The 11,404-nt window shown below is 37.7% G+C and overlaps 1 protein-coding gene across 4 annotated transcripts in view; it reads left to right on the top strand.

Moving 5' to 3' along the window:
• The first annotated feature begins 1,070 nt into the window (after positions 1–1,070).
• NBN (nibrin) overlaps positions 1,071–11,404 on the top strand; it is a 44,143-nt gene continuing 33,809 nt past the window's right edge. Inside the window, exons 1-6 of one of the 4 annotated variants that reach the window (XM_035011494.1) lie at positions 1,114–1,217; positions 1,898–2,252; positions 3,454–3,584; positions 5,219–5,367; positions 5,816–5,975; positions 8,490–8,593. In XM_035011494.1, the coding sequence (XP_034867385.1) occupies positions 5,294–5,367; positions 5,816–5,975; positions 8,490–8,593 (338 nt within the window). In that variant the 5' untranslated portion in view covers positions 1,114–1,217; positions 1,898–2,252; positions 3,454–3,584; positions 5,219–5,293. Of the gene's footprint in view, positions 1,218–1,244; positions 1,372–1,804; positions 2,253–3,453; positions 3,585–5,218; positions 5,368–5,815; positions 5,976–8,489; positions 8,594–11,404 lie in introns of those variants that run through there. The other 3 variants (XM_035011493.1, XM_035011491.1, XM_035011495.1) reach the window with 3 other exon arrangements.

Raw genomic sequence — 11,404 nt, 5'->3', positions numbered from 1 at the left:
GTGTAAGTACTCCAGCTTTGGTTTTTGAAATTACCTTGACTATTCTCAGCCTTTGAATTTTCATATATATTTTAGAATTTGCTTATCAATTTCCATTCAAAAAAATCTTCTGGGACATTGAAATTGCATTGAATTTATAGATCAGTTTTGGGAGAAATGACATCTTAACCATCTACAAACATGGTATAACTGCATTTATTTAGGATTTATTTTAATTTCTGCCAATGTTTTGTAGTCAGTAATGCTTTGTATCACATCTTTTGATAGATTTATTGCTAGGTTTATTTCTTTTTGAGGACTTCGGGTGATTCCATTTGCTAATTTCGTTTTTAGGATTTTTGCATCTATGTTTATAACAGAGATTATAAAACAGTTATAAAACTGCCTCTTAACACTTTTTTCTTCTCGTTACAAATGCTTTAGAAAACCAGAAATTATATGATCACAGCATTCTCTAGGGTGTTTACTCTGTGATGTACAGGATGTAGAATGGATTATACAGGAGATGGGTAGTGAAGGATTAGGGGTCTCCTGGAGTATTAAGAGAAGAGCTTGGACCAGTTCGGTACAAGCAGAAATGAAAAGGAAGGATAGACTCCCCAGTGTTTAGCTCCTGATTAGATGGAGGGGTAACATTATGAAATAGAGAAGTTGGGAGAAGTTGATTTCGACTTGGAGAAGAGCAAAAATAATAAGCTGAGGGGTAAAATCTTTATCTTCATAACTGTCACCATCATTAGGGTGCATACAAAGGAATAACAGCAATTTTTCAGAAATCACAAATGCATGAAATTACATAACTGGCTAGTATGCTAATGTCTTTAATTAGAAAATTTCCTTCAGTTGCTTTGTGGCTAATTTTACAAATTATTTCCATTCACAATCAGAAAACGTAATTCATCGTATATTCGTTGAACACCTTCCAATGGGATCCGTACTTCATACATAACCTAATACAACCCATTTCTATACAGACTGCGCTTTTCCTTTCCTTAACCACCAGGTGGCGACCAGGAGCCCACGTCTCACTCCTGCTCCTCCCTCCTCTTCCCAGGCGGCCCAGCTCCCGGGAGCGCGCACGTTCCGGAGCCCTCGCTGATTGCGGGAGCCGCGGCCGCGCACGTCGCTCAGCTGCGGCTACGCCTTCGCGACTCGGCGGAGGCTCAGAGGACCCGGACCCATGTGGAAGCTGTTACCCGCCGCGGGCCCTGCCCGAGGTAAGGGCGGAAGGGAGCTGCCCCGGGACCGTCTTCCCGGGAGCAGCCGCGTTGGGCAGAGGGTCCGAGGAGGGCTGCTTCCGGTCGGTTCCCGTTCCTCTCTCCGCCTTCCGGCGCCGCCTTCGTCCCCGCCCCGGGAGGCTGCGGAAACGGGGTAGGCGAACCGTGGGACTGCGTGTGGGGACCGCGTTGTCTTCCCGGGCGCCGGGCCGGTCAGCGGCGGCGGCGTCCCTCGCGCGACCTACCGCCAGGTTCTCGCTGGTTGGGACCAGCTCCTCCGGCAAAACCAGCGCTGCCGCGGCTTACAGGCCCCGCCGAGTTGAGCATTGGCCGGCCGCCTGTTGTGGCCTCTAGTGTTGGCCGCTCTTGGCCCAACACCTAGAATAAGTTGTCCCAGGCTGGACGCGCTGTGGCGACAGATGACTTGGGTTGGAGCACATTGTTTGATTTTGTGAGAAAACAGAGATGAGTTGGGTAAATGGCAGCCACGGGGAAGGCGTAATTTCAGTTTTGTTTTAGAGCCCTTTTTTTGTTATCAGAACTGAGAAAGTGGGGTGTTTTGGTTTTCTGTTCTGCACTTTCATCAGTGGCAGATGGTTATCTCGTGTTAATTGATCGCCTACTCAACGTCCTTATTAGTGGATAAGCAGCTGTAGCCTATGCTTGGGTCTTGCCCCCAGGGAGTTTATTCTGATCGGCAAAAGATCTGCCTCGAAGCTGAATTTACGAACAGTGTATGAAGAGGACCAAACACGTGGTTAGAAAATAAAGAGTAAAAGACTCTTAAGATCCAGGCATCCCTGTGGACTTGGACGGAGCCGAGGTAGAACATAAGCTGTTGCTGGGAAGCAGGACTCAGTTCCTTTCCAGGAACAGTTGTGGTCTGTGGCTGGCTCTCAGTTCCTGTGGAGAGAGGTAGATCACAGTGGGAAAACGCTTTTACCGTCAGTGGCCAGCATTCTTGACTTCTAGGAGACTGTGACCTCTTTTCAGAATCTAACGGACACTATGGGCCCATTCCTCTAGAAGAAAACTGTAAGTAAACCAAGGCACGATTTCTTTTCCTTGAAACACCCCACTCTAGGCTGAGTTTCTGAATAACAAAATGTGATCCAAACATGACTTGCCTTTCTACTTGTCTAGTTTATATGCCCTAATTACCCTACCACTCCAGTGATGGACTCATGAGCCCCCACAAATCCAACAAATATGCTGTTACACAACAATTTGTGATTTTCAACATTTTTTTTTTTTAGAAACTAAACACTTTCTCACTTACTTGAAATGCTACCTGTAACATAAAAACAAAATTCCCCAAAATATATACTTAAATCAGGTCTGAACTTTTCTTGCATTGACCTATGTTTACTCCTAATTCAGTACCATATATTTTAATTACTATAGCTTTATGGCATAGTTTACCATCTTGTAGGGGAAGTTCCTGTAAATTTCAGATTTTTCTTTACAGTTTTTTTACATTCTATTTTCCCAGTGGATTTTTGAATCTATTTATCAGGTTCCAAACATAGTATTGTGATTTGTCTGGTAATGTATAAAATGTATAAGTTAATTTGGACAAGCATTGACACTTGTTTTTTTTTTTTAATTTATTTGCTAGAGGGCAAGAGTGCGCGCGAGCCAGTGGACACGTACGTGCATGGGAGGCAGAGGGAGAGAGATGAACCCCAAGCCGACTCTCCACTGAGCCCAACATGGGGTTCAGTCTCATGACCTGGAGATCATGACCCTGAGATCATGACCCGAGCCGAAACCAAGAGTCAGACGCTTAGCAGACTGAGCCAGTCACCTCTGACACTTCAGTATTGTTTTCACTTTAGAAAATGCTAGAGCTTTCCATCTGTTTAAGTAATCTTTTGCGGGGCGCCTGGGTGACTCAGTCATTAAGCATCTGCCTTTGGCTCATGTCATGATCCCAGGGTCCTAGGATTGAGCCCCGCATCGGGCTCCCCGCTCTGCAGGAAGCCTGTTTTCCCTCTCCCCCTGCTTGTGTTCCCTTTCTTGTTGTGTCTCTATCAAAAAATAAATAAAATCTTTAAAATAAAATAAAATATCTTTTGCATCTTTCAGTGGTTTTACTAGAAATCACAGGTTTGATTTATATGAAGTTGATTATTAACATTTAAAAACAAAAATATTTTACGTATTTGCTATACCTATGTATACATAATCATGTGTGTGTCTATACATTTACTTTTTTCTTTTTTTTAATTCTTAGAACCATTCAGACTTTTGACTGGTGTTGAATACATTGTTGGACGGAAAAACTGTGGCATTCTAATTGAAGGTGATCAGTCAATCAGTCGAAATCATGCTGTGTTAACTGCTAACTTTTCTGTAACCAATCTGGTATGTTACTAATTTTATTTCACTAGCTTAAAGTAAGGGGGTTGAAATTACATGATTACTTTGGTGTGTATGTAAGAGAGAGTTTGTAGGATTTTTAATTCCATAAAGGTGTTAGTTTTTTTAATGTTAAAATTAAATACTTAATTTTGGTAGTGGTAACAGCGGTGTTTGTTTTGATATTTGAAGTTTCTGTTCCAGTGTTTGTTGTTGTGATTTAGAAACTCAAAGGAAGTAGAACACAGTTATACTTACTTAATGAACAGTAGGTGCTTACAGTGTCTATCATTGTGCCAAACCTGGTAATAGAGCAGTGAACATAGCATCACACTCCTGCTTATAGAGTTTGTTTAGCCAGGTGAACACAGGCATTTCCCATATAATGTAGGTTTTCACAGTGGGAATTGGTTTGTTTTATTAGGAAAAATAGCTGTTGCTTCTCTCAGTTCTTTGAATGGCTTTGAGTTTGTTTTGGTTGGTTAGTTTTAATCACAACAGTGGATGGTAAAAATAATAATATATATAAATGGCTGTGCTCATGATAACACTGGTGATAATAAGAAAAGCCATTATTTTGAGCAAAGACTACATATCAACAAATGCTGGATCTTTCAGTAATATTTAGCTTTTGTGCCTGTATTCTTTTAGGTATAAAAAAAGATTATTGAAATTCCTAAAGGAAAAATATAATTATTACTTTAAGTCAGACACTCTAACCTTTTCTCTTTGGAATATTTTTTTTTTTCTCATTAAACTTTTGTTTTAATGGGTCTCAAAATTCTGTGACAGATTTTTGGTCAAGTTGTTTCCATTAAAAAGTACTGATTTTAAAAACTAATAACTTAAAACTGCCACACACACACACACAAAAAAAACAAATGGTCCACAAAACATTCTCCTTTCCTTCTGAAGGTTTTACGATGCATTGTTATCATTAACCAGTCTTTTACTATTAAACTTAAATGGCCAATTGACACAAACAGTTCTGAGACCGTTCTTCCACCACTGCTTAAGACTGGGGTGGCAGGTATTGGGGATAATATTCATTTAGCCTTCTGAGCTTTCTGGGCAGACTTGGTGACCTTGCCAGCTCCAGCTGCTTTCTTGTCCACTGCTTTGATGACACCCACAGCAACCATCTGTCTCATGTCATGAACAGCAAAACGGCCCAGAGGGGGATAGTCAGAGAAGCTCTCAACACACATAGGCTTGCCAGGAACCATATCAACAATGGTGGAATATTTTTTTACAGTGTTATTTTGATAATGTAAAAAAAAAAAAACTTAGGGACGAAGCTGTCATGGATAAAACAGACTACACAAAAGCAAAGAAATTCTCAAATGTGTGAAATTGAGGGGTCAGAAAAATCTGCACTGACTTACAAAAATAAAGAAAATGCATGTTCTAAGAAGAGTGATCCTGGAATTCAGACATTTACTACTAATTTCTAGTTGAGTGATCTTTCTGTGCCCACAACCGAAACAATAACTATTGCCTTCTATGTTGGGAGGTTAGCCATCTATCCAGTTGCCTATTCAAAAAGTTACCAGCTTTTTGTTTTGAAATCTTTCCCCCCCGGGAATTGTATTTACTGATTGGTAAAATACTTTAACTGTATTGATTTTTATTTGTTTCAGAGTCAAACAGATGAGCCTCCTATATTGACAATAAAAGATAATTCTAAGTATGGTACCTTTGTTAATGAGGAAAAAATGCAGAATGGCCTTTCCCAAGCTTTGAAGACAGGGGATAGAGTTACTTTTGGAGTGTTTGAAAGTAAATTCACGTAAGAATTTTTTTAATTGATATTAAAAATGGATGGTTTTGTTTTGCACTGAGCAAATTTTAAAGGACATGAGATTTATGGATAATGAATTTAAAACCATTTAATTTAGTTCTTGCTTAGCACATTAGTGCCCTTTGCATCGCATGTGGTTAGTGCATTTTGTCAATCACAGATAGTGCCAAGAGTGAATAAGAGTTCAAATGGTCTCTGAGAACTTTGATGGGAGCTACATTTGTTTGATTACACATAAGTGAAAATATAATGTTAACTTTGATCATTGTTTTTTCTTAAGTGCAACTCAAGACTTAGGAAGTGATAATTTCATGAATTAGAAAGTTTAATACATAAAAATTAAAATAATAGCATGTGATGTGAGCTTAAAGTACCGTAAGTTGCCATCTTTGGAGCTATGATAATACAACTTTATGTAACTTATTCTCATTTACAGAGTAGAATATGAGCCTTTGGTTGCATGCTCTTCTTGTTTAGATGTTTCTGGGAAAACTGCTTTAAATCAAGCTATATTGCAACTTGGAGGACTTACTGTGAACAATTGGACAGAAGAATGTACTCATCTTGTCATGATAACAGTCAAAGTTACCATTAAAGTAGGTTGAATGCCATCTTATTATGTTAAAATAAGTTTTGTATTTAAGCTTACTCACCAACTATACACAAAACATTTTTAAAACCATTAACTTTAAAACTATCAGAACTGTTAGTTGTGGGTTTATATATGTCAACCCATGCCTTCGTGTGCCATTTAGGCTCGAATGATGTTTCAGATAACCTGTTTATTATTTGAGACAAGCAAAAGCATATAAAATTATATTTGATTTTGACTTAACATTTTAAAAATGATATATGTCATATTTTCACCAGTGAGTTTATTACAGTGTGTAGTTGGTATCTTCAGTCTAAAAGCAAAGTGAAGTCCACTGGCAGTGCTCCAAAATTAGCATCTCTAGTCCCTTCTATCAAGTTGTCTTCCTCCAGCTCATCTCATGGTCTCATCCTCTCTTACTCAGTTTCTATTTGGTTTTCTAAGTTTTTTTTTTTTTTTAAGATTTTATTTATTTATTTGACAGAGAGAGACACAGTGAGAGAGGGAACACAAGCAGGGGGAGTGGGAGAGGGAGAAGCAGGCTTCCCACTGAGCAGGGAGTCCGATGCCGCTTGATCCCAGGACCCTGGGATCATGACCTGAACCGAAGGCAGACGCTTAACGACTGAGCCACCCAGGCGCCCCAACTTTTTAAGTTCGTATAGTTTAATATTACCTTAATGTATCTTCACCATCTAGAGATATGTAGATATGTACCATTAGAAGATGCCAACTCTTCATTAAAACAGTGATATATTTTGGTATGTTTTCAGATTTTGCATCTTCATCAGATTTGGTTATATCCAAAGCTAATTGAAGAATGACATTGGGAGGTGATTCGTCTCTTTTTAAACAGGTTGATTATAGATATGTGAGATTGTTTTAGGTTAATATCTATAGTAAAAAGCAACAAATATTTAGATTCCTTTATTAGATGGTACAAAAATCCTTTAATATCTAATATAATTAAAATATGTATATTACAGCTAAACAGATGTCGTAGAGAAAGGCTTGCTGCTCAGATTGAACCTCAGGTTAAACTTGTATGTTGGTGGGGTTATCTCTGATGAAGGATCTTTGCAAGTTTATGAAGTTTATAAATTCAGCAGAGTAATTGGCCTCCTGAGTACTAATTTATGCTAATAAATCAAAACATCCATTTATTAGTTTATAGTAGGTATGGAACTTTATAGTGACCACATATTTATGTGTGCACTCCCAACACAATCCCCTTAAAGATACTAAGGTACCTGAGAAGTGAGATTTAGGTCATTATGTGCTCACTTGGTGGATATGAAATATGAGCAAAGGCAGTTAGATGGTCTTGAGAGATATTTTACTGAGTCTGTGACAGACTTGGAACTAGCGTCCATTCACCGGAGTACACGCTGTTCCAGTGACCGAGATACTAACGGCACTGGATATTAGAGCGTCACTGTATATATACCAGCAACGACTTGCAGAGCAATCCTTTTTCAGTACTTTTGATCAGTCATGTGCCAAAAAAGAAAACTAGTTATTATTTTTTGAGTAAATTTTCCAAAAGTACAGGTTACCTTGTATTTTTAAAATCGTTAAATGTTAGAACCAAAAGGAAACTTAAGGAACATTTCGGTTCAGTTTTTATTTTCTGAAGAGGCAACTGAGACATGGAGCACTTAAATCCTTTGCCCAGGATCACATCTATTGGAGCTTCCTTCCTGCCAGAGGCCAGTTATTTCACTCACATTTGAGGTTGTTGTATTCAGATTCCAGTTTTGAGAGGCACCCTACATTGCGTGCTCATATTTAATTAATACCCCATGTTATTAGAAGCATACTTAGAAATTCTTCAGTGGGATTATTTCCTAAGATTATGCTGAATCTTTATTTTCATCTCCAGTGGTGGTATTTTCTAATCTTTTTCAGATTTTGTGGTACATTTTATTTGATGTTTATAGCTTAGGTCAGTTGCTAGTTAAAGTTTCTCCACCCTTACCCCCAATCTCTGTGTACTTATTTTGAGCTTTTACCCCACTCCAAACAGTTATTCCTTTATTTACTTTATTGAAAATACTTTATTCCATAGTTAGAATCTGTTCAAAAGGTATTTAGGCAGAAAAGATCTTATTATAGTTCATGTTTATCTCTTGATACTGTCTTCTCTAGGGTAGTTGTTATATTTACTTAATTCTGCGATCTACTTTTTAACAATTTAAGAACTTTTAAATTGGAATACACTTTAAAATTGACTTATTTTATGTTACATTGTTCTGCCCTCCCCAAAGCAGTTTTTAAATTAATACTGTAATGGGTGGCTTCTTAAAATTAAATGATTATATAGAGATTTGTATACTAAAACTAAACAGTGACCAAATACTTCAGTTTTATAGATTGTGACTTCTTTATAAATTTAGAGAAATGAAAGGAAAAGCATAATAAACAGAACAGCCCCTTTGTAGTCTCTAACTTAAAACCTTTCTTTAAAGAAAAGCTAGCACATGAGTATTTGTATTCACATATGTTTTCTTCTTTCCAGACAATATGCGCACTCATTTGTGGACGTCCGATTGTAAAGCCAGAATATTTTACTGAATTTCTTAAAGCAGTTAAGTCCAATAAACAACCTCCACAAATTGAAAGGTATATCTGTATTTTTTTTTAACCTATACCAGTTTATTAAAGGATATGATAAAGGATACTAACCAACAGCCAGATGAAGAGATACACAAGGCAAGGTATGGGGAAAGGGCAAGGAGCTTCATGCTCTCTCCAGGTACACTACTCTCCCAGCACCTCCATGTGTTCGCCAACCTGGAAGCTCCTGTATTGTGTATTTTAAATATAATACAGCATACAGAATGCAATAGCACTGATTTTATTTAGGTTGATTCCCTCTTTAACGACTGTTTCAGGATGTAGTGTTCAGTTTAACAAAGTTTTTTTTGTTGTTAGTATGTAAAAGAAGGGTTTGTTGGTGTTCTTTATCTCAGTAAAACAAATGTTACATATGTATCAATATTTTTTTTAAAGATTTTATTTATTTATTAGAGAAAGAGCACGAGGAGAGCTGGGCAGGAGAGGGAGAAGCAGACTCCCCACTGATCAGGGAGTCTGACATGGGGTTCGATCCCAGGACTACGAGATCATGACCTGAGCTGAAGGCAGATGCTTAACCGACTGATCCACCCAGGTGCCCCCATATGTGCCAATATTTAAACAAAAAAATTGAAGGACAGCAAATGGCACGGAGGTACAATCAAAAGGCCACAACATGTTCCAGGGCCTGACATCATGGAAGCAGTACCCCTGGAATTGGGTTGTGCAGCAACCCTGTTCTGGAGTCACATAGTCCTGGGCCAAAATATTAACAGCACTGTGGCCTTGGGAATGGAGCTTATTTCTTTTGATCATCAGTTACCTCCCTTGAAAAATGAGACTAATATCTGTTCTATATTTAAGTATTTAAGTAGTATTAGTTATTTTAAGTAATAGAGTATACAAAGTCTGAGCATTTTGCCTGGCACTATAATAGGTGCTTGTTAAAAGAAATGCTGCCAATTGCAATAATACCGTGTAAGATTCACAGTAGCTTTATGATGATGGTGATGATGATTTTAGATGCTCTGCTGAATTTGTGAACCACCAGACTAAGGGATCTCTCTACTGTATAGTATTTGTGATGCTTTGAAGGTAATATAAGCTGTGGTTGAGGAGGAAGATATTTGGATTTTTATTTTCAGATTGCATGGTTAAATTGCTGGTGACTATAAAATGGTGGGTGTTTTTAGTCAACTTAGCACAAGAACATGCTTGCTTAAAATATGTCAAGGGGCGCCTGGGTGGCTCAGTCGGTTAAGCGCTGCCTTCGGCTCAGGCCATGATCCCAGGGTCCTGGGATCAAGCCCCGCATCAGGCTCCCTGCACAGTGGGAAGCCTGCTTCTCCCTCTCCCTCTCCCTCTGCCTTCTGCTCTGCCTATCTGTGCTCTCTCTCTCTGTCTCTGTCAAATAAATAAATAAAATCCAAAAAAAAAAAAAAGTCAATAGATAATAGTCTGTATGGCATAGTAGGCAAACTATAAGCTCATCTTAATCTCTATAAGACAACTTTGAATATTTGAGTCTTTAAAAATCTAAAATGTTAATGCAAGTTAAGAATTTTATTAGTAGTTGTAAAATATCATTAGCTGTCATAAACAATTTTGCCTAATGCTGGTGTTTTTGTTTTTTTTTTTTGAGGTGGGGAGATTATTTATGCCTAATAATATGTGCCTGTTTTTAAAAGTAACTGAAAGTCAGATTTTTATTCTTTTTCTTTTTTTTTTTTTTTCCATTTGGGAGGTTTTTGTATTTTATATTTGGGTTAACTAATAATGTAATATTTTTGGATTCTGGAAAGAGGTCCTCAGATTTTAAAATAGATAATTGTAAACCTTTTTTGAATCCTAGACTCCTGTGAGAACGTGAAAACACTGTTTTCACAGTTTCCTCCAGAAACTTCACTTTCATACTACCAGCGTGCCTAGTATTTCAACAGAATCACATCTTCCTCTAAAGCCTTTTCATGATCCTCCCTATGGAAGCCAATAAATACCATAAATAAAGACGCTTGCTACAGATAATAAACGATTGTTAATCCTATATTACTTGGGAGTGGAATAGTCTGATAGGTTTTTACTACTGATGATATGTGTTTTATAGTCTTGAAAGTTTTAGGATTAGTCATTGATTTCTACTTACTGTTCAGACTCCCCAGTATGTTTAACCTGGGTCTATTTTTGACTTTAGGTTCAGCGTAATTTTTTCTGGCTTCAATGTATGACTATATTAACTTAGATGACTATAATAAAACATCTTGCTCTAAGATTGTTTAATAACTTCACTGTATTTAAAATAAAAGGGATATTTTTAACCTAACAAAAAGTATAGCTCTATTTAGTGCAGTTGTGTCTTCATCTTTGCACTGTTGCCAAGAGACAGGGTAAGACGGAGTTTAAGTTTCATGTACCTGACATGATTTGTGAGATCTCATTTGCCTAAATTGTCATCAAAATACCAATGTAGATGAAGTCATTTTTAGAAGACTCCATTTAAAATATTTATTTTGATAATCAATACTTTATTAAAGGAAGCTCATTAAAATATTGTATATTTTCTGAATGTAAAGAAATGATCCCTTAGAAGGAGTTAACTTTTGCTTGAATTTTTACAATTTCGTATCATGGAGTGCTCTCTCAATTACTGAATTTCAAATAACAAGCATTGTATTTGGGAAAACACTTTTGGGAGAAAGTTAACCTTTGCATTCATATACAACTTGTCAAATGTGCCAAGAATGCAAGGCACTGACTGCCCTATATACCCAGGCCATTTCTCAGGGTTTGCATTGAAAAGCCTTAAGGGAAGAGGTAGTGTCCCTTTCGGGACAAAGAACAGGCCTGCTTATAGCTTGC

The sequence above is a fragment of the Mirounga leonina genome, unplaced genomic scaffold (assembly GCF_011800145.1).
Source record: "Mirounga leonina isolate KUSES-001 unplaced genomic scaffold, KU_Mleo_1.0 Mir_165, whole genome shotgun sequence".
NCBI classification, from domain to species: Eukaryota; Metazoa; Chordata; class Mammalia; order Carnivora; family Phocidae; genus Mirounga; species Mirounga leonina.
This window is presented reverse-complemented; position numbering and strand designations above follow the sequence as displayed.